Raw genomic sequence first — 22,360 nt, 5'->3', positions numbered from 1 at the left:
TCCTTCCTTTTCTCCTCTCCTCCCAGATTTCTCCTTCTATATATCCTCTCTGCCTGCCAGCCCCACCTATCCTTTCTCCTGCCTTGCTATTGGCCATTAAGTTCTTTATTAGACCATCAGGTGTTTTAGACAGGTAAAGTAACACAGCTTCACAGAGTTAAACAAATGCAATATAAACAAAGATAACACACCTTAAAATAATATTCTACAACATTACTGTGCCTAGGCACAAGCTTTATGCCCTGAAGTTAACAGTGGCTCACAACGAGGCTTCTCATACTGTCATATTCACCCCTTCATCATTTATGGTTTGAATATGAGATGTCCTCTGACAGGCTCATGTGTTTAAACACCTGAAATACCAGCTGGTCTCAGTGTTTTAGAAGGCTGTGGAACCTTTGGAACGTACGGCCTAGCTAAGAGAAGTGGGTCTCTGGGAGTGGGCCCTGAAGGTTATGTGTGTGTCTGCTTCCAGTCTAAGTCAGATGCTTCCTGATCTGCCAAGATGTGAGGAGCTGCAGCTTCGTGTGCCCACCACCGTGGTGCTGGTCCAGCATGATGGACTGGTGCTTCTGAAACTGTGAACCCAGAAAACCCCCCTTCTCCTTACAGTTGCTTCCGTTGGTATTCTATAACAGTGATGAGAAAAGTAATAGTCATCTGTGAAAAACACACTTCCTCATGTCCCTCTTCTGCTCTCTTTTGCCTGTATTTAACCCGCTTCCGGCCATCCTGTGTCACTGCCATTCATTTATTCACTGTGTATGTGGTGAACACTACTGTGTATCCTGTACAGTTCGGAGTACTACAAGTGTGAATAACGTGCAACCTGCCATCATACGGCGCTCACATTCTAGTGAGAGAAGAAACAATAAGTAAGAACAGGAAAAGACAGTACAGCCAAAAGCAAGAAAAAATATACAAAGATGGAGGGTTACAGGTTAGAAAGGGAGTGAACCAGATTTAGGCTCAGTGGCTAGGCTAGCCTCATAAGTAAAGAACATTTGACCTATGAGAAGCAGAGAGGTGGGGTCGGGGAGGGGACGCAGGGTGGCTTTGCCTCTCTGTTTACTGCCTTTATAACTCTGGGGGCCTGAGCTTGTGCATCTTGTAGCTTTCTGAGTCTTAGAACATCCCTCCTGTTTGGGGAGAGGGAATGTTCAAATTCTATGGAAATAGCTCATTTTGGACAAGTTAAATTTTAAATGTGCATAATACATTTAAATACACTTAAATGGGGATGTCCGAACTGCAGATACAAAATATGAGGCTAACTGGGGTTAAAGTCAAGGCTTAGATTACAATTTGGGAACGGTCAATACCCAGATGTTATTTAAACGTATGGTCATTGACAAGATCCTTCCCCACACAAAATCTGAGGATTTCTAAAATTAGAGATCAGGCAGAAGAGAGGGAAATCGAGGAGAGCGATTTAGAACTCACAGTGAAGTCTGCATCGACAGAGAGCTGGTTTCTTTGCCAGGCACCACTCGAAGCACTTTGTGGTTTCAAATAAAGAGGGGAAGAAGTTTTTCCCTTTTCTCTCACCTGTCACACTTTCCCCCGTGGCTTTTTAAACTTGACCTCAACAGGGGTTGAGTGAAATGCTTTTCAACTTTTATTTACGATTATAAAGTTATATACTTGTAGGAAAAATCATCAATCAGCACAATACAGGAATGCTAACAGTGAAAGTAAGACGCTCAGAATCTTTCCTCCGTGGCTTCAGCCACCAAGGTAATTATTAAATTTCTTCTATACCTTCCAAGATTTTTACACACACACACACACACACACACACACACACACACACACACACACCCCTTAAAAAAAAGTATGTTCTCACTCTACACAGACTTCCTTAACTCAGTGCCCCGTCTATTGTAGCCCAGGGTGGTGGTGAACTTGGTACTCCTCACGCCTCAGCCCTTCCCAGGATTACAGACATATACCACCAAACTTAGTTCATTTCAGAAATATTTCCATATCAGCCCACTTAGATCTACTTTATTCTTCATCTGTGAGCAATTCCATTGCTTCTACTTAATTATTTTTAGCTTTCCTTTACCACCCCAAAACATCTTTGTAGATACAATCTTTGGCTTCTGCTGTAAAAATATTGTTGGGTATTTTGCTGGTCGTGAAAAATCACAAGAGAAGCACATAAGCCTCTCATGTCATTCCTCTTCCCTAAAGGTTACACGGCATTTCTAACTACATTTTTTCTCATGCATTAGTCAACCATTAGGATTAACCAACCTTAAGAGCTTGCCAACCAGAGCAAGGGAAGATGGGTCCCTGGGTAAGAATGCTGGCTGTGCAAGCACGAGGACCTTAGTTCAAATCCGCAGCCATCGTGTGAAAAGCCTGCACCTCTGTAAGAGGACTGAGGCAGAAGGATCACGGGGCTTGCCTGGTGCAAGTCTCGAGTTCTCCAAGCTCAGGGAGAGACTTTGCCTCAGTAGAGTGAAGAACGATGGAGCAGGCCAACTGATGTGGTCCTCCGGCTTATTCCTGTGAACCTCCTCCTCCTCACGCACAGTTTGCCAATCAAAGGCTGAAAGATTGATGTTCTGTTGTCTGGTCTGATTATGAGCAGGCAACAGGCCTGATTGTTAAACATACAGGTTGTTAAGATAGACTCCCTGCATCCTCGCTGTTTCTCTTTCTGTCCTAGAAATTGAAATTAGGGCCTTATCTGTGCTAGGCAAGGACTTTACCACCGAGGTACATTCCCAGTCCCTGGGTCTCTCTCTGTCTCTCTGTTTTGTTTTGTTTTTTGAGACAGGGTTTCTCTGTGCTTTCCTGGAACTCAAGCTGTAGACAGGTTGGCCTGGAACTCACAGAGATCCGCCTGCCTCTGCCTCATGAACGCTGGGGTTAAAGGGATGCACCTCCACCTCCTGGCCTCTGGCAATTTGGAAACATTTCATCTCAAAAGAGAAAAGGGACAGCCAGTGAGAGCACGGATCTTCACGATTCTACAAGATATGAGGGACAGGAAGCCCTCCGATATGTCTACCACTCCTCTCAATTCTTCACAAACGTGTCTGCTCCAGTGTTTTACTTTTAGTGTCTTGTCGTGGGTAACTTGAAGTTAAAGCAAAGTTTGGCTCTGTTTCCTAAAACGCCCCCATCCCACTCCTGTCCCCGCCCACCCCCGACGCCGACTTGGACTGCAGTACACGAAGGAGCTGCAGTTTGGAAGCACGAGAGGAGGAACAAGCCCAAACTCCCTTGGACCACCGAGATCCGAACCCTCAAAACCCCGGGCCTCCCTGGACGTCAGCTCCGGACCTCACCCCCTCCGCTCAGGCGCGGCCACGCCCCGTCTGGCCCACCGGAAATGACGCCGCGGCCGGCTACTTCTTCTTCCGCAGTCCCCCGGCGCTACGGCCCAGGCCTGCTCGGGGCGTGCGTCGGCTTGGCCGGCGGCCGAGGAATTCTGGGTAACGACCGTGGCCGGCGGGGCGGCTGGCTCCGCCCAGCAGGTTCTACTCACGCCAGGGCAGTTGGCGGTGGCGGTTGTCGGGCCCGGACCAGCGGGACATGGAGCAGCCGTGGCCGCCGCCGGGCCCCTGGAGCTTCCCGAGGACTGTCGGGGAGGCCGAGGAGGAGAGCGACTTGGACGTGTCCCCCTCTTCTTCCCACTACCCGCCGGTGCCTGGCGGCGGCGCCCAGGTGAGAACAGCCTGCGTTCCTGGGGGGAGGGGAGGGCAGGGGAGGCGGGGAAACGTCGGCGGGCATCGCGGGGGGCCCGGTGCCAGCCCGCAGCGCTGGCAGCATCTTCCGCGAGAGAAGGGGCTGGCCACGCGCTCCCCTCCCGACCCCCACGTCCACGCACGCTCGTCCCTTCACCCCGGCCGGCAACCCCCTCACCTTTGCGAGAGGTTCCCTCCTTCTCCCTCTCGTGTCAGCGCCGAGATACAGGGGGCGGCTGGGGCTGTGTAACTTGACTTTTATTTGTCCCCTCGTACGTGCCTTCATCCGAGCCTTTATTACAAGCCCCAGCTACTTTGTGCACAGTTGATGGGAACAGTGAGTGATTTGTACTTCGATAATAGTACACCGAGTCCTGACCTAAACATCTCACGTGCTCTTTTCCCACGCTGACATCTCAGCAGATTCTGTAAGCCTCGCTTTTGGCGTTGGCACACACCTCCCTTTCACTCAGTCATTGGTCCCTTACTGTAAAAATCCGTTTCGTGCTGCCCCAGTCTCCAGTGATACGTAACAGCCACAGAAGTGGCTTTTCTTTCACAGTGCTACCCTAAATCCCTGATATTACTTGTGGTTTTCTACCCAGCTCTCCTGCCTCAGAAACTGCCAAGTGTGACATGTCGTTTAGTTTTTCTGGGAGTGCTTACATACATCACCTGTCATGACTTCTCACCTGGGTGTGTTTTGAACTAGTTTTCAGGAGCACAGACAAAACACTAACTTGTTTAGTGAAATTGATTGTAGATGTCTTTTTTTTTTCTAGGCTTTTTTTTTTTTTTTTGCAAAACGCAATACAATATTGTAACAAAATTAATAGTTTATTTTTTTAAATAAAAATGACCAGTTTAAATTGTTTGCCAGCAAGTGTAGGATAATGGTGTTATGTCAGCCAGCTGAGTTAACTGGGCTCACACACAATATGCTGTTTCATAACCACAAACTGCTGTGTTCATCCAACTAGTCACAGGGAAAGTGAGGCAAAATGAGAGTTGATGGGTCAGTAGTCACCTACTAATTATGGCTCATGAGTGTCATCTGTGTATACATCGTCTTACAGAAGGAGAAAATGAACAATTGCTAGTGTCAGTTTGAAGAGATGTGGCGAGGGAAAATGATCTCAGGAGTTTCCCTGCACTGTGGTTGAAAAAAAAAAAAAGAAGAAGTAATCCAAGAAATTCAGTATTTTAAAACATGTTTTTCCTGTGTGTTTGTTTAGGTGATGGGGGTTGAAAGTAAAGAGGCTTATTTCCTTCATTAAAAGAGATTTCCCTGAGGTCATCTAGTTAGTGGCAGACTCCTCACTAGAACTTATGGCTCCTAGTGCACTGTTTTTTCCAACCTACTTCTGCACTGCCTATCTGGAGAAATACTATAAAATTTTATTTGTATGAGAAGGCCTTTAAATGATGATAAAATGTGCAAAGTCATTACTCCTGAGGACATAAAAATTACAGGCCTACTTATATTTCTTGTTAGCTTTAGGATTTAAATTTTGGGGTTAGAGTATTTAAAAACAAAATGTTTAATCAATCAACAGGCTTTGAAAATTTGCATTAAATGGCTATCTTAATTTTTATCAAATATGAGAAAGAGAGTGCTATCTCAATAGAAGTGATGTGTGAAAAGACAAGCCAGAATTTCGAAGTCCTATTTGAGAACTTAAAAAAAAACTATATATTTTTTATTGACTTTTTCATACACTATGTTTTGATCATGTTTTTCCACTCTCCTAACTCCTCCCAGATCCTCCCACCTCTCTACCCACCCACCTTTATGTTCTTTCTCTTTTAAAAACAAAAACAAAAAGCAAAACTACCACCCAAGTGAAAATCAAACAAGAAAAAGACCAGTAAGCATAATTAAATGAAATAATTTAAAATGCTAAAATGAAATAAAATATCCACAAAAACCCATGGAGTTCCTTTTGTGTTGGGCAACTACTCCTCAGCATAGGGCCTGCCCTGGAGTATGGTTGCTGGTACCCAATAACATTCCACTGAAGAAAAGTGATTTTCCCTTTTCTAGCAGGTATCAATTGCACGTTGCTTCTTGGTTAGGGGTGGGGCCCATGTCCACTTACCCCTCTCAGTGCTGGGACCCTGTCTGGCTTGCTATTTGAGAACTTTTGATGTAAAGTTACACCAGTAGACTTGAATAATAACAGTTCCTTTGCAGAGTTTTTTGTTCATTAAAATTACGTTCTTCTAAAATTTTATATGATCACAGATTAAAATAAGACCTAATGTAAGCTGGGAATGTAGCTCAGCAGAGAGTTCTTGCCTTAACATGGGTTAAATTCCCTGTATTGCATTCTTTTTTAAAGATTCAATATTATACTTAGTCATTCCAATGCATGTTGGATAGTATAGCCAAATAGTATATGGGTAGTCTATGGAGAATAATTTAAATATAAATAATTCTTGTATTTGGGTTGATTTGAGAAACATTTGCTTCTGTATAATTAGAAAGTGAAGATACCCCATATATTCATAATAGCCTTTATTGGCATGGCTTTGTCTTTTACAAATTAAGTTTTACAGCTTAATTTTCCTCCTTTTTATGGCTTAATTTTAAAGTGCAGTTAACTTATTTTTCTTTTTTAAAAAAAATCATTTTATTTATGTATATGATTGTTTGCTTGCGTGGATGTTTGTGCACTCCATGCATTCCTGATGCCTGCCAAGTTCGAAAGAGGGTGTTGAATGCCCTCGAGTTAGAGACAGTTGTGAGTCATCATATGGGTGAGAGGAATCGAACTCAGGTCCTCTGCAAGAGCAGCAAGTGCTCTTAAACACTGAGCCAACTCTCCAGCCCCATAATTTTTCTAGTGTATCAAAAAGTAAAAATAAGCTTTGGTTATTTAGAGATAAGGTGGTATCTGGACTTTAAGCCTTCATAATGACTAAATAAGGTACCAGGATAGCAAGTGTCCACATACAGCCACAGTCCACATACACATACTGTAGAAATTTTGAATGTGCCCGAAAACTCAGGAAGTAGGAGAGGCTTGTTTATTACTTGCCTCAGAACAGTTTGTTCAAGAAGTAAAGATTAGTTTATTCATCTAACAGTTATTAAATTCTGACTCCTTACAAAGCTAGAGAGAAAACTAAGTATATACCCTGTTGAAAATAAACACCACTTGGGAGGCCAAGGCAGACGGATCTCTGTGAGTTCAAGGCCAGCTTGGTTTACAGAGTGAGTTTCAGGACATCCAGGGTACACACAGAAACCCTGTCTCAAAAAAACCCACTATAGAAATGTGTACACCTTGGGTTTGGAAAGAATGGACAAGAAAAGGCTTAAGGATTGGGCAGGAGTTGGGTAGAGGACAGAGGGTTGTCAGGGAAAACAGGGTCCTGAGGGTGGGAAGAATAAGCCGGGAAGTAAAAGTAACTGGAACTCAGGAGTCTGTGCTTTCTAATAATGGACTCTAATAAATAGCATGAGCTCTCCCACCCCCCTTTTTTGGAAGGATCACCCAAGTAGAGTATAAAATGGCTAATGAAGACTAAAAAATAGGATTATATTTGTGCAGTTGAGATGTAAAATTATAAAGGCTTGAATACTGAAACAGGTGTGGGAACAGATTGAGAACAGTGATTCTCAGTAATATAAAATTGTGCTTTTAACCAAGAAATCCTAAAAACAAAAACAAAAACCAAAAAAAAAAAAAAACCCTCAGCCTTCCTTGTTGAAACAAGGAATATAAGGAATTAAATACCTATTGCATTTACATAAGTAATTATGCAAATATTAAAAGTAACTACTCAGTAGAGCAGAGTCACCAGGATAGACCAGTTGGCACTTCTTAATTTAACCTTTACTTTTTTGATTTGGATTAAGTTAATATATATAATACCTATACGATATAATCATTTATAAGTAGAGTTTTCTGTTACAAACTCTCACATCACCACAAATTGTGATAACACAAAAGTGAAGTAGAAATCAATAAAAGGATGCTCAGTGCAGGGAGAACTTGCAGGTTAGAGCTCTAAAGGTCTGGTTTTCAGGATGAGAAGCGTAAATAACTGAGGAACTGGACTTAAGCTTTGCTTTCCTTCTCTGGAGCCTGCACATCTGATGCTTGTTGTGGGCCAGCTGTTGCAAGTTACTGACAGTTGCCAGGCTTTGTGCTGCTAGTTGTCAGGGGAGGGGCATAGATGAACAAAGAAGCTCAGAGTCTAGTTGATGAATGTGAAACGTCATTGAGGACAAAGAATACAGATATGCTATGCTCCAGAAACATCACAGAGAGCCTTGGAGTTGAAAAGCAATGGACTGTGGTATTGCTACCACCTTCATTCCTTACTAATACTGTTGTTGTTACTTTTTATTTAGATGTATAGCGATGGGATTGAGCTAGCTTGCCAAAAGCAGAAAGAATTTGTGAAGAGCTCTGTGGCGTGCAAATGGAATCTTGCTGAAGCCCAGCAGAAACTTGGCAGCTTAGCACTGCATAACTCTGAGTCCTTGGATCAGGAACATGCCAAAGCACAGACCGCAGTGTCAGAACTGAGGCAGCGGGAGGAAGAATGGCGACAGAAGGAGGCGGCTCTGGTCCAGAGAGAGAGGATGAGTCTCTGGAACATGGATGCTCTTAGCAAGGATGTTTTTAATAAGGTATGATCTTTTGTTGGACCATAAAGAAAGAAGAGAAGGGGCTGGGTATGTGGCTCAGAGGTAGAGCATGCAAGAGACCCTGGGTTCCATTCCCAGCACCACAGATAAAAATGAAGAAGGAAAAACAGACGCTTCTGTAAATAACTGTTAGCATAGCAACGGAGAGCCCCCTTAACCAGCAAACATCTCCAGGCCTTGCTTTCTTCAGCATGTAGGGTAGCTGGGAAGATGAAGTCGGGTAACGTGATAACATGGGCCTGTGTACTGCAGCTAACATGTGAGTGCTTCCCGATGGTGCTCTGCTGTCAGCTTCCTAACACATGGTTAGTAGATTTGTAAATAAAGTCGTTCAGTTTACCAGCACAGGTTTAGTAAACTCAGGTAATCTTTTTTTTTTTTTAATTTAAATTGTATTGTACTAGGTTACGTAAAGCCATTTTCATGCAAGTATACAATATATACATGTACTTTGACGTAGTCAGCTCTTAGACCCTTCCATTCTCCCCTTTCTCACCCATTCCCCTTCCTGTTAGTTGCCTGTGTGCCCCTAGATAGTTTCACGGTGTACTTTAGTGACTGTATATATTTATAGAAAATCTAGGGCCTACACATGATAGAAAACCGGCAATATGATTATATCCAGGTATAGTTTATTTTCCTGCAAATCACATAACCTCATTCTTTTTTTTATGGCTATAAAATAGTGTGTTTTATCTGTGTATACTGGTGTATGTTTACTCTCACTTTATCCATTCAGCTATTGGACACCCATGTTAGTCCCATAACTTAGCTATTGTCCTAGCTAATAAAATAGTGCTGCAACAAATTTTGGTGTGCAAATATCTCTGATATATTGACTGACATTCTTTTAGGTAAATATCCAGGAGTAATACAGCTGGGCCCTATGGTAGATCTATTTTTAGTTTCTTGAGAAACCTGCATTCTTACTTCCATAGTAGCTGGGCTCTCATACATTCCTGTTAGTGTGTAAGTGTTCCCTTTTGTCTGCAACCTTGCCAGCATTTGTTGTTAATTTTTTTTTCCCTGAGACAGGGTTTCTCTGTATAGTTTTGGTGCCTGTCCTGGATCTCACTCTGTAGACCAGGCTGGCCTCGAACTCAAGGAGATCCACCTGCCTCTGCCTCCCAAGTGCTGGGATCAAAGGCGTGCGCCACCACCGCCCGGCTGTTACTTGTTTTTGTAATGGCTGCTGTTCTGGTTGGGGTGAGATGGAATCTCAATATAGTTTTAATTTGTATTTCTTGGATGGCTGCTGGTGTGGAAATTTTTTCATATATTTATTAGCCATTTGTATTTTATCTTTTGAGAATTGTCTGCTCATTTCATTGGCCCATTTATTGATTGGGCTGTTTGTTTTGATTCTTTGTGAACTATAGTAAAAGATATTAGGGGCAGTGAGACAGTTCAGGTAAACGTGCTTGCCACCAAGTCTAATGAACTGAGTTTGATCCTTAGGACCCACATGGTGAAGGGAGAAACACTTGGAGATTGTCTTCTGACCACCACTCATGTTCTGTTGCATGTACACACATACATGCTCATTATGCAAAATAAACAAGTAAATGTAATAAAACATTCTAATCTTAAAGCAGGTATTAGACCTCTGTCTGAGGCATAGCTAACACAGATTTTTATCTCATTTTCTAGGCTATCTTTTTGTTTTTCTACGTGGAAACTGCATAAAGTCTCTGGTTAATTGCTGGTGTTATTTCTTGACTGACTTGGAGTCCTATTCAGAGTCTTTCCTATGCCATTATTTTAAAGTATTTTCTGTATCTTTTCCTTTACTAATATCAAAGTTTCAGGTCTCTCTTGTTGGTTGTCTTTTACTTTTTATTCTTTGGGGGCCTGCCACCTAGCTCCCAAATAAATCACGTGCGGAGTCTTATTATTCCATATGAATGCCCAGCCTTAGCTTGGCTTGTTTCTTGCCAGCTTTTCTTAAATTATCCCATCTACCTTTTGCCTCTGGGCCTTTACCTTTCTCTATTTCTGTATTATATCTTTTTCCTTCTTATTCTCTGCCCAGCTGGGTGGCTGGCCCCTGGAGTCCTCCTCTCCTTTTCTTGTTCCTTGATCCCCTCCTCCCAGATTTCTCCTCTTTTATTCACTCTGCCTGCCAGTCCTACCTATCCTTTCTCCTGCCTTGCTATTGGCCATTCAGCTCTTTATTAGACCAGCCGGGTGTTTTATAAAGACAGCAAAGTAACACGGCTTCACAGAGTTAAACAAATGCAACATAAAAGAATGTAACACATCTTTGCATCTAAACAAATGTTCCACTGTGGTAGAATGTTATTTTAAGGTGTGTTACTTTTGTTTATGTTGCATTTAACTCTGTGAAGCTGTTTTACTGGGCCTGTCTAAAACACCTGATGGTCTAATAAAGAACTGAATGCCCAGTAGTGAGGCAGGAGACGGGATAGGCGGGGCTGACAGGCAGAGAGGATAAATCAAAGGAGAAATCTGGGAGAAGAGAAGAAACAGCCAGAGAAGAAGGATGTCAGGAGCCAGCTGCCCAGCAAGCCACAGAGTAAGAGCAAGATTTACAGAGGACAACGGGAAAAGCCCAGATGCGAAAGGTAGATGGGATAATTTAAGGAAAGCTGGCAAGAAACAAGCCAAGCTAAGGCCAGGCATTCATAATTAAGAATAAGCTTCCATGTGAGACTTATTTGGGAGCTGAGTGGCGGTGAGCCCCCCAAAAGAGCATAAACCATTGTAACACATCTTAAAATAATATTCCACAACAGGTCTCACATTCAGGTCTTCAATCCTTTTGGATGAGAGATAAGGATCTAGATTCTTCCGTGTGGATATCCAGTTTTGCCATTACCACTTAAAGAGGCTGCCTTTTCTGTGATATATTAATTTATTTTTGACACCTTTGTCAGCTGTGGCTGCATGATAGTGTACTGTTTTTGTTACTGTGGCTCTAGTACCATGGAAATCAAGTACATTGATACCTCTGGCATTGTTCTTTTAGCACAGTGGTGTTTGGGCTGTCTGTGGTCTTTGTGCTTCCATTTGAATGTTTTGGAATTTTTTTTTTTTCTCTTTCTGTGAAGAAACACATTGGGATTTTGATGGAGATTGCATTGAATCTGTAATTGCTCTTGGTATGATAGCCATTTTCACAGTATTAAATCTTGTATTCCATCAACATAGGAGATCTTTCCATTTCCTTTGATCTTTCCATTTCCTTTGATTTCTTGCCTGAACGTTTTAGGGTTTGTACTATAGACGGTATCTTTTACTTCATTGGTAGAGGTAGACTTATTCCAAGGTCTTTTGTTTTGTCTCTATTTAAGGCAATTGTGATGCAATCTTTTTTCTGATTTATTTCTCAGCATGTTACTAATCTGTAAGCTATTGATTTTTATGTTAGTTTTGTGTCCTACATTTTTGCTGAAAGTGTATCAAATTAAAGATATTTCTAGTGTAGTCATTAGGGTCTCCGGCCAATAGGATTATATTATTTACAAATAAGAACACATTACTTCTTCCTTTTCTATTTTTCTTCTGTCTTAATGCTGTGAGACATCAAGCACCATATCAAATAAGAGTGAAGGAATTAGGCACCCTTGTCTTTTTTTTAGATGCCTGTAGCTAGAGTTTTCCTGCCTGGCCCACAGTCAAGACAAATCTCTACCACCCGCCAGTCCCACAGCCGCTCAGACCCAACAAAGTAAACACAGAGACTTATATTGCTTACAAACTGTATGGCTGTGGCAGGCTTCTTGCTAACTGTTCTTATATCTTAAATTAATCAATTTCTATAAATCTATACCTTGCCACGTGGCTCGTGGCTTACCGGCATCTTCACATGCTGCTTGTCATGGCGGCGGCTGGCAGTGTCTTCCCCATTCAGCCTTCCACTTCCCAGAATTCTCCTCTCTCCTTGTCCCGCCTATACTTCCTGCCTGGCCATTGGCCAATCAGTGTTTTATTTATTGACCAATCAGAGCAATTTGACCTACAGACCATCCCACAGCAGATGCCAGTCTTCTCTTACAAGTATTAGTATCAAAACTTTGAAACAGCCTTTTACAATTAATAATCTAGCTAGTTCAGACTTTTAAATAGTTTTTTGTTATTTATTTATTTATTTATTTATTTATTTATTTATTTATTTATTTATTTATTAGGCAGAATCAATTTGTTTTGTTTTGTCTTACTTTGTTTTTTAGATAGGGTCCCATTGTGTAGCCTTGGCTGGTCTGGAACTTGCTCTATTCCCCAGGCAGGCCTCAAACTCAGAGATCTGCCTGCCTGTGCTTCTTCCCCAAAAAAGACATATGGCACCACACCCAGTCTTGAGCCTGGTTCTTGCCATGTATCCATGTCTGTCTCCAAACTCATAACCAGCAGGGCATTGTGTCACATGCCTTCAAACCCCAGCCAGAGTCAGGAGGGTCCCTGTAAGTTGAGGCCAGTCTGATTCACATAGCTTCCAGGTAGATTTGTCTACATAAAGAGACTCTGTCTCAAAAAACAAAGCAAAATAAACAACACAACAAAACAAACAACTCTTCTTCCTTAGCTTGTGAGTGGTGGGACCATTAACTGTCAGAGTGAGTCATTTTTTGTTTAATGTTTAGGTTTTTTTTTTTTTTTTTTTAATTACAAGAGTGTGTGTGTGTGTGTAAATATAAGGGGGTGGGGGGAGAGAACAGGTGTGTGCACAAGAGCAAGCTTACTAGGGCATTGTAACATGAGTCTTAAAAGGTCTTATAATAAAAAACCCAGAGCTAGATATTGGGGTGAAAGCTGGAAGATCAGAGAAGCAGAACAGCCAGCCACTAGCTTACCTCTACGAAATCCTCAGCCTCAAGAGGAGAGTTCCTGTTTCCTCATGCCTTATATACCTTTCTGTGTCCTGCAGTATTCATTCCTGGGATTAAAGGTGTGTGTCACCACTGCCTGGTTCTGTTTCTCTCATGTAGCCAGTGTGGTCTTGAACTCACAGAGATCAGACAGATCTCTGCCTCCTGAATGGTAGGATTACAGGTATGTGCCACCACTGCCTGACCTCCATGTCTAATTTAGTGGCTGGCTCTGTCCTCTGATCCTCAGGCAAGCTTTATTGGGGTACACAGTATATCATCCAGGGGATGTGTGTGAAAATCAGAGGATAAGTTAGTGGAGTTGGTCCTTTCTTTACATAATGTGAGGCCATCAGTCCCTTGACCTGCCTGGCCACCTCACCAGCTCTAAGTTTTCTTCAGGACATTATTCGGTTTCTCACTAGTGTAATGAAGCCTTCGCTTTCTCTTTTGAATCTGAAGAAGAAATGGATTTAAATTGTAGAATCAGAGAGCTTGTTGTTGAAAGAATGTGGCAGAGCCAGTTTAAGCAAATTGTGAAAACATTTTGGTGTTATCCACCCAGCATTTTTATCTTCTTCAAGTAGTGAAAAAAAAAAAAATGACAGTTCATCCTACTTAATGAAGGTCACCACTGTGTTATAAAATTCATATTAGAGCATATATAGTGTTATTTCTTAAATACAATTGCTTAAATTGTATTTAAAAGTTTGAAAGCTCTTACAGCTACAGATTATTATCTGCAATTTTTTTGTTTTAGGGGTTTTATTTTTGTGTTGCTGGAAGTCAAACGCAAGGCACTGTACTACTGAGCTGATACCCCCTAACTTCTGTAGGCAATTTTCATTTACTGTCTAAAGTACTGTTTATATACATGAGGAAATGTATAGAAGAGCGTTCACCTCTTTTAAGGATAGAGGCATTTATACTGATGAGAGCAACTAAGTCAAAGTTAAGATTACTTTGCTCACAGCCCTCATTCTGTACCTTCTAAAGCAGTGGCTAAAGCTTCGGGGATTTTAATTGAGTCACCTTATTTTATTAATGAAGAAGCTGAAAATTAAGTACCTAATCAAGTACTGGATTAAGTCTGAGGAAGGAATGCTAAACTGTGGGACTGAAAGATTAGTTAAGAGTACTGTCCACTCTTGTAGAGAACCTAGGTTTGTGTTCTAGCACCCAGATGGTGGCTTATAACTATCTGCAGCTCTAGTCCCAGGGAATCCCATGCCCTCTTCTGGCCCCTGTGGTCACAGTCATGTGTGTGATGCACATATGTGTAAGGCTAAACACCCAAACACATAAAATATAAAATGGAAAAAGAAAGAGATGTCTTTAAGAATGAAAACATTTCTACTTGGCCTGATGTATAGTATAGGCTTGTATTCCAGCCTACTTGGGAGGATGAGGCAGACATTGTACAAGTTCACAGTAAGCCAGGGCAGTTTAGTGAGACTTTATCTCAAAAGAAGGAAGTGAAAAGGACTGAGGCTAGAGCTCAGTGAAGAGCCCCTGTGTAGTGTGTCAAGACCCAGGCTCAGTTCCTAGAAACACACACACACACACACACACACACACACACACACACACACCCCTCAAAATAAAAAGGAAAGAAAGAAAATGATGTCCCTATAATGATGTTCATTGGTAGCGCTAACAAGTACTAACAAAGGACATCATTAACTTGGCTGAACTATTAAAATCCCATTTTTCTCAAACTACTCTGGGTTTATATATTTGTTTCCTATTTGGAAATTAGAGTTTCTAAAGATTGATTTCATAGTGCATGAAAAAGGGGAGAAAGGTGAAACTCGATAACTTATGAACAATGTATTTAATACAGAATAAAATTTGAGAAAATATTGAAGAATAGTAACTTCTATTAAGCATTACTTTGGAGAAACATAAGTCTGTGAATTACAGATAGGTATAAATATTTTGATTATCTCTTTGTCAAAATGACTAAGGAAAACAGTTCACAGAAGCTAAAAGCTTTATTTTTATGATAAAGGTAGATCTTGTATTTTAGTGTTTTCTGAGTCTGAAACAGTACTATATTTCTGAAGAGAATTCAGAGCAATGAGGCCTTTACATGTCCTCATTTCCCTTCACTAACCTATGGACATACACTTGGGGTGGAATTAGGATCTTTTTAAAGTTTAAAAGTTTTTTGTTTTTTTTTTTTTAATTTGTGCATGTGCATGTATGTTTGTGTGATTGTAAGCCACACATGCCCAGGTTCTGGAGGAGGCTGGAATAGGATACTGGGTTCCATGGAGCTGGAACTAAAGGCATTTGTGAGATCTTTGATGTGGTGCATAGAACCAAACTCTGGAAGAGCAGAAGCATGCTTTTTTTTTTTTTTTTTTTTTTTTGAGACAAGGTTTCTCTATCTAACAGCTGTGGCTATTCTGGAACTCACTCTGCTGGCCTCATACTCACAGAGATCCACCTGCCTCTGCCTCCCAAGTGCTAGGACTAAAGACGTGAGCTACCATGCATGGCTAAGCAGCAAGCATTCTTAACTTCACTGGGCTTAAAGCTTAAATTTCAATATGGAAAATTTCTCTGGACAGGAAGTAACTAGGAGCCCCATGTTCCACATCAATTGCTCACATCTTGCTTTGGTATGCATGTAATATAGGTAAAATTTTACCAAGTAGGTATACTTGTATCATCCATACTCTATTAAGATATGCAATTTAAAACTTAAAATATAGAACAGGGCTAGCAAGATGACTCACCAGTTAAGAGCACGTTTCTCTTGCAGAGGACCCGTGTTCAGTTCCCAGCACCCGCATGGCAGCTTACAACCATCTGTAACTTCAGTTCTAGGGGATCCAACACTCTCTGACCTTTCTGGTCACTGGGCATGCATATGGAACACACACATGCAGACAGGCAAAATACTCAATCACATGAAGCAAATCTAAAACATATAAGTATACGTGTGTGTGTGTGTGTGTGTGTGTGTGTGTGTGTGTGTGTGTATGTGTATGTATAATATTTTTATATAGAATAAATATAATATATAGTTAATATATCCATATATAGAATGCTTCATAATTTTGAATGTTATCCATATATAGAATGCTTTATAATTTTGAATGTTATCCTGCTCAGGGGCCATGTTAATAAGTACCACATGAGCTACTGAGCACTTAAAATGTGGTTAATCCAATTTGGGATGTTCTATAAGTGTAAAAGTATACACCAGATTCCATTACTCAATACCAAAACACCAGAAGTAAAATACCTTGTTAATTTTTTGGTGTTTCTTTCACATTGAAATGATATATTGAATATATTAGGTTATGAACATCATTTGTGTATTTCTGCTTTTTAATGGGGCTAGTAGAAAATTTTAAGGTATATTTGTGACTAGGACAGTATTGGTCTAGATTTTAAAAAAAGTACAAGATGCTTTTATTTTGAAATACGAGCTGGCAGGGAGCTGGTTTGTGCTTTTCAATTTGGCATTGATAATATCCGGTGTAAAGTGTATCACAGAGTACTCTGGGAAACAGTTGTGCTAGTTTTGCTGGTAAGATGAGAAACTTGTTGGTCTGTTTCATGACTTACTTAACAAATGTAAATACTTCCTTAGTAGAAGTTTGTTCTTAGTTTTAAGAATTAAACTATTTAGCCTCCCAAGAGAAAGTTTTTAGACATGCAGTCGAGGTTTATATTTTTGTTTTATCTCTTCTCAAAGAATTTATAGTAAATATCTTTGACTCTCTATACTTTGGTTTGCTCAGTTTGCTTCAAAGATTAGGCTAGAGTTGCAAGCGTTTATTGGAAATGAATAACACATGTAAAGAATCTTTCCTGTCTTAGATAGGGTAATCTGGTTAATGAGAAGTCATTCAACTATTTTTCCTATGTGATCCCTAGATAAATTTATAATTTAAAATAAAATTAATGAAACTACCAAATGAGAATGTTTAACTTTTTAATGACAAGTTTTAACAGATTAGTTTAATGATGCATAGTACTGTGCAATATTTTTATTACATCATGTCTTTAGAAAAGATCGCTAAGCACTCAGCATCTGAAGAAATTGAAATAAAATGTTGATTTTAATTACTTAATTTTTTCAGAGTTTTATTAATCAAGATAAAAGAAAAACAGAAGATGAAGATAAATCACAATCATTTATGGAGAAATATGAGCAAAAAATCCGACATTTTGGTGAGTCTACTACTTAAGTGTTCTTCTTTATTGTGTTTGATATCATCCGTATGTGTATAAAATTGACCCTCTAAAATGAGGTCCAAAAACCATGTGACCAGCTCCACATGTGTTGTTGCTTGTGGCAGGGTTGACAGATGTGCTTCAGACCTTGCTTATATCTAAAACTAGGTTGTAAAGAGCACAGTTCAGTCTGCTAATGCTGCTTTCTGTGATGGTATCACCGTTTTGCATTTCTTGACTGATTGTATGTTTTGTTTTTTTGTTGTTTCTTTGCTATTTTTTCTTAGCATTAAAAGATAAGCATTCATTAAAAATTTTATATATTTTCTTTTCATGGGCAGTGGGGAGGGGTCAGGTGCATGCCACAGCACATGTGTAGAGGACAGAGCACAACTTGATGGAATCAGTTTTCTCCTTTTCCACTATGTGGGTTCCAGGGATTGAACTTCAGTCATCAGGTTTGGTGCAAGTACCTGTACCCACTGAGTCATCCTGCCAGCTCCAACACTCATTTTTTTCCTTTTCTCGGGTTTAGATAGATGATGTGTAATTCATAGTTCCTTGACATGTTGCTCAGATAATACACACACACAGATCTAAGATACAACTTTTGACATTTTTTAAGATTTATTTTTTAATCTTTATGTGTATGTGTTTGTGTCTATGTAAGTATATTCCACATGTGTAGGGGACCCATGGAGACCACAAGAGGGCGTCAGATCCCCTGGAGCAGAAGTTATGGTTGATTGTGAACCACCTAACCATGGGATCGGAACACACACACACACACACACACACACACACACACACACACACACACACACAATAATGTCATTTTTTAAGATGTTTTAATCTTTATGTGTTTATATCTCTGTAAGTATATATCATATGTCTAGGGGGCCCATGAAGAGCACAAGAGGATGTCAGATCCCCTGGAGCAGGAGTTAGGGGTGGTTTTGAGCCACTCAACATGGGTGCTGGGACAGGAAGCACTCCTAATGACTGAACTTCTCTCCAGTCCCAAACTGGCTTTTTCTATTGTGGGAAGATGGGGGGGTGGGGGGGAGTTGAAGTAAATGAAGGATTCCTAGGGGAGGAGGCAATGTTTGAGTTTGTTTAGGAAGGGAAGATAAGGATTTTCCATGGAGATTAGGCAACAGCATTAGAAATTGCAGAATGAAGGCTGGAGAGATGGCTCAAAGGTTAAGAACGCTGGTGGTTCTTCCAGAGGTCCTGAGTTCAATTCCCAGCAACCACATGGTGGCTCACAACCATCTGTAATGAGATCTGATGCCCTCTTCTGACCCCCAGGCATACATGTAGGCAGAACACTGTATACATAATAAAATAAATCTTTAAAAAAAAAAAAAAGAAATTGCAGAATCAGAAAATACGTGCATGATATGTTCTGAAACTTACAAGCAGTGTGATACTGCTAGATTGAAAATGCTGCTTGGAAGTGTGAGGAATTGAGTGTCAGACCATATTTTTTTTTTTATTCGAGTATTGGGTGAATTAACAGACATTGTTTTTGTTGTGTTTTATTCATCAATGGCATGTTGAAACCTTTTTCCATTTGTGCCCCGTCAAAGTATTTTTGCTTCAAAACGAAAAACTGTACTTAATTCAAGACTAGTTAGTACCTGAAGAAATCTGGGCATGATGGCATGTGCTTGTAATCCCAGCACTGAGGAGGCTGAAGCAAGGGGATCACAAGTCCGGGGCTAGCCTGGACTACGAGACTCTGTCACAAATAGCCAAAAAAACAAGAAAAGGCTAGTATTTGAAGAGCTAAACACACAAGTTCACGTTTCTACATGTATCATTGTGTCATTTCATATATAGAAACAGAAGGAATAAGCAGCCCTCTCTTGGATCGATATTAAAGTCTTTAAACCAGCAGGGTCTTGAATCACAGGGGTAGAAGATAGTAATTTGTAAACGTGTCCTGTGTTGTCAGTTGCCCTTCCTACTTCAGTCCTGCTACCAAGACCCATGTGTTCTGCTGCAGGAACATGATGTGCCATCTACTGATGCTTCTTTCTGGACACACATAGCATTTGAGAGAATAGTGTCACTAGTGGTGCTTTTGCCCAGCTGGCATTCTGTAAGCTGGTTGCTTTGAAGCCATGTCACCTAGTAAGTGAGAAATAGTACCTTCTTGTGTTGTAGATTGAGTGCTTCGGTTAAATGCAGTTCTGTGTGGGAAAACATCCCAGCTTCACAAGAGGTTGTAATCACCTGACACTGAGACTCAGTCTTCAGTAGACCCTTCCTCACTGTGTAAAACCGGCTGTTTCTGAGTAGTCCATGGTAAGACCAGAGAATTTCATGAGTTCATGTGCATCATTGATTTTGATATAAAATGAGCCAAAAATGTGGTACAGTGACCAGTCCATCTAGTACACCCCAAATGTAATTTGGTAGAAGCATGCATGGTAAGAGAGAGGACACTTCCGCTCTAGAAAGGCTTGTTCATGTGAGGGATTATTGATCCCTCCAAGAAGAAATTGGACCAATGTACTCAAGCTGCTGCTTTATGACTGGATAATTAATTCTATAGAAGGTGGTGCCATATTGGCGTTTTAGCATGAGTTTTTGCTCCTGAAAAGTTTGGTATTCATTGATGCTACTGGACTAGGTTACCGAAACATCCTTGATGAAAAGATTCCATGTTCTTGAGTCCATGTATAATCTTAAGCCTATGCCTACCTAAGACATGATCCCTTCGTTTATGAAACTGTTGTGTGCTTAATCAGATGGCCAGGAAAAAAAGGCTGGCTTGACATCCATCGGTGATTAATAAGTAGTTGTTTACCATTGCATGTTGTGAGCTTCCAGCATCTCATCTTGTAATACTAACCAGACCCTTGCTGTCTTCAAATCCAACCAGACTTATAGCCACTCCCAGATTCACATTGTACCTGTTTCTTAGTGGAAATGCACATTGGCTTTTCACTTTGGAGGAGATACCCTACTTGCTGCAGCACATTGGATCCACAGAAATGTTCCTAAGGTAGTAGGCTCCCAAACTTTTCATGTGTTTAACTTTCCACTCTCTGGCATATGTGTATCTTATTATATATAACTAGGCATCTGGGGCATCTGCTACTTCTACTCGCCAAGTTCCATGAACATAGAGTGGACTAAATTTACAGTTACAGAGGTGATGAGAAAGCAGAATCCGCATTACAAAGTGATAGCACAGTTGATAGAGGCCTGAGACAAGAGTTGGAAGGTTTGATGCAGTCCACCTTTGGAGAAAGCAAATGCTTACGCTAGTGTATGCTATTAGGAAAGAAAAAAGGTATTGTCAGACCGATAGGTATATTGATGAACTCCTTAAAAAACATCTGGAATGGCAGCTGTAATTAAAGCTTCCAAGTGGAGACTTTCCAAAGTTGGATTCCGTGTAGACTCTTAAAGAGGGCCTGGTGAAGGTGAGCTGTCTGTGTAGGACAGCAGGCACTTCAAACCAATACTTGTCTCGTTTGTACTTCGTTCTTCGTAGTTCTTCCCAATTCTCCCTTGTACTGTTGGGTGACTGACTCTTTTCTCCTGTTGCTTTTTACCCTTCTGCTTAGATGAAGTTTACCACTTAAATGGTACCATTGTTGCAGGGTTAAAGATGATTGAATCTGACTTTCCTTTACATTTTTGTTGGTTGGTTGATTCATGCTTTAGAAGTCAAAGTGCTGATTTAGACACAGCTTGTTTCCTATTCAAATTCACAACCGTTTACAGTTATTCAGCGGTTTAACCCCTTAACATCACCGTCTTTGTGATTCTTGGAGCTGCTCTTTGAATTATGCATTGGTTTTTCAGAGCACATCATTCTCCCTTCCAGCCATAGTTAACTTTGATTCAGCTTTTTTGAATCTCTGTAGAATGTGGTCACTGGGAAATTTATCAAAAACTATAAACATTTGTATAAAAACTTTTTTCATTTATAATATCTCGATTCTATTCACTTGTGCTTTACTTTAAAAAAATTAATATCCTGTTTTTAAAAAACATGCTGTGAAGTACTGAATTAAAATATAAAATTAAATGAACTGAAAACATATGTATTATAGGATTTAAATTGTCTCTGTGATAGAATTACATTTTTTTTTAAATTTGGGAACTAAGTTCTTCACAACAAATATACTTTTTATTACCTGAAAAAATATTTTAAGGTTTTATTCTAAAATTTTGGCATGGCTTAATATTTAAAAATGTATTTAGTATATAGTAGTATAGCCACTGAACTTCATGGTCAGTTTGATGCCAGAGAAATGGGAAGTCAGAGGAGTTTCTAGAATACCTGATGAGGTAACCTGAAATCTCAGAAGCACTGTAGGGTGGCAGGGAGAAGGATGGATTTGGTTTTTACCAGCATGACTGTACATAGGCAGGGAGGTGAAAACCACTTATCTGGTGATAGGAACACAGGAGCACTCAGGCAGGAAAAGTAGTCAGTTTTCTCAAGGGTCTTGCAGCCTAGCCAGAGGAGTTGTAGCAGATAGTTACGGTAGATGGTATAAAATGTTAAGTGTATTCTGTAAAGATAATGCAGAGTGTGTGTACTGACTTAAGAATCAGATAGACCATTGAGAACTGATGACATTTAGATGTATGTAATTAACTTAATTTGTCCAAGTAAGCTAGTCTAAGAATTCAGAGAAATCGGTTAGTTTGAGTGGTTGGCTTCTCCTTAACCAAAAGATTGCCTTAATAAGTATTTGCTATATGAGTGAATTATTCACTGTTGTGTTAATACATGCTGTCAAGTATTTACTAGGTGAGGCACTGTTGTAAAAGCTTTATATGAATTAATATCTTTAATTCATAAAAATCCTTCATGTCAGGTACTGTTTTAGCCCTACTCTACGTGGGAAGATACCGAGGTATATGAGGGCACTTGCCCGAGGTGAAGCTGAGGTTCAGACCATCCTAGATTGTGTTACTCTGTTTACAAATTTCAAAATAAC

The 22,360-nt window shown here is 40.4% G+C and overlaps 1 protein-coding gene across 1 annotated transcript in view; it reads left to right on the top strand.

Moving 5' to 3' along the window:
• Positions 1–3,382: 3,382 nt before the first annotated feature.
• Positions 3,383–22,360, top strand: part of Cdc37l1 (cell division cycle 37 like 1, HSP90 cochaperone) — a 37,891-nt gene continuing 18,913 nt past the window's right edge. Inside the window, exons 1-3 of the mRNA XM_059259249.1 lie at positions 3,383–3,681; positions 8,065–8,346; positions 17,294–17,384. Coding sequence (XP_059115232.1) covers positions 3,550–3,681; positions 8,065–8,346; positions 17,294–17,384 — 505 coding nt within the window. The 5' untranslated portion in view covers positions 3,383–3,549. The remainder of the gene's footprint in view (positions 3,682–8,064; positions 8,347–17,293; positions 17,385–22,360) is intronic.

This window comes from Peromyscus eremicus, chromosome 1, assembly GCF_949786415.1.
Source record: "Peromyscus eremicus chromosome 1, PerEre_H2_v1, whole genome shotgun sequence".
Lineage (NCBI taxonomy): Eukaryota > Metazoa > Chordata > Mammalia > Rodentia > Cricetidae > Peromyscus > Peromyscus eremicus.
Note: the sequence above shows the minus strand (reverse complement) of the source record. Positions and strands in the feature narration are given on the sequence as shown.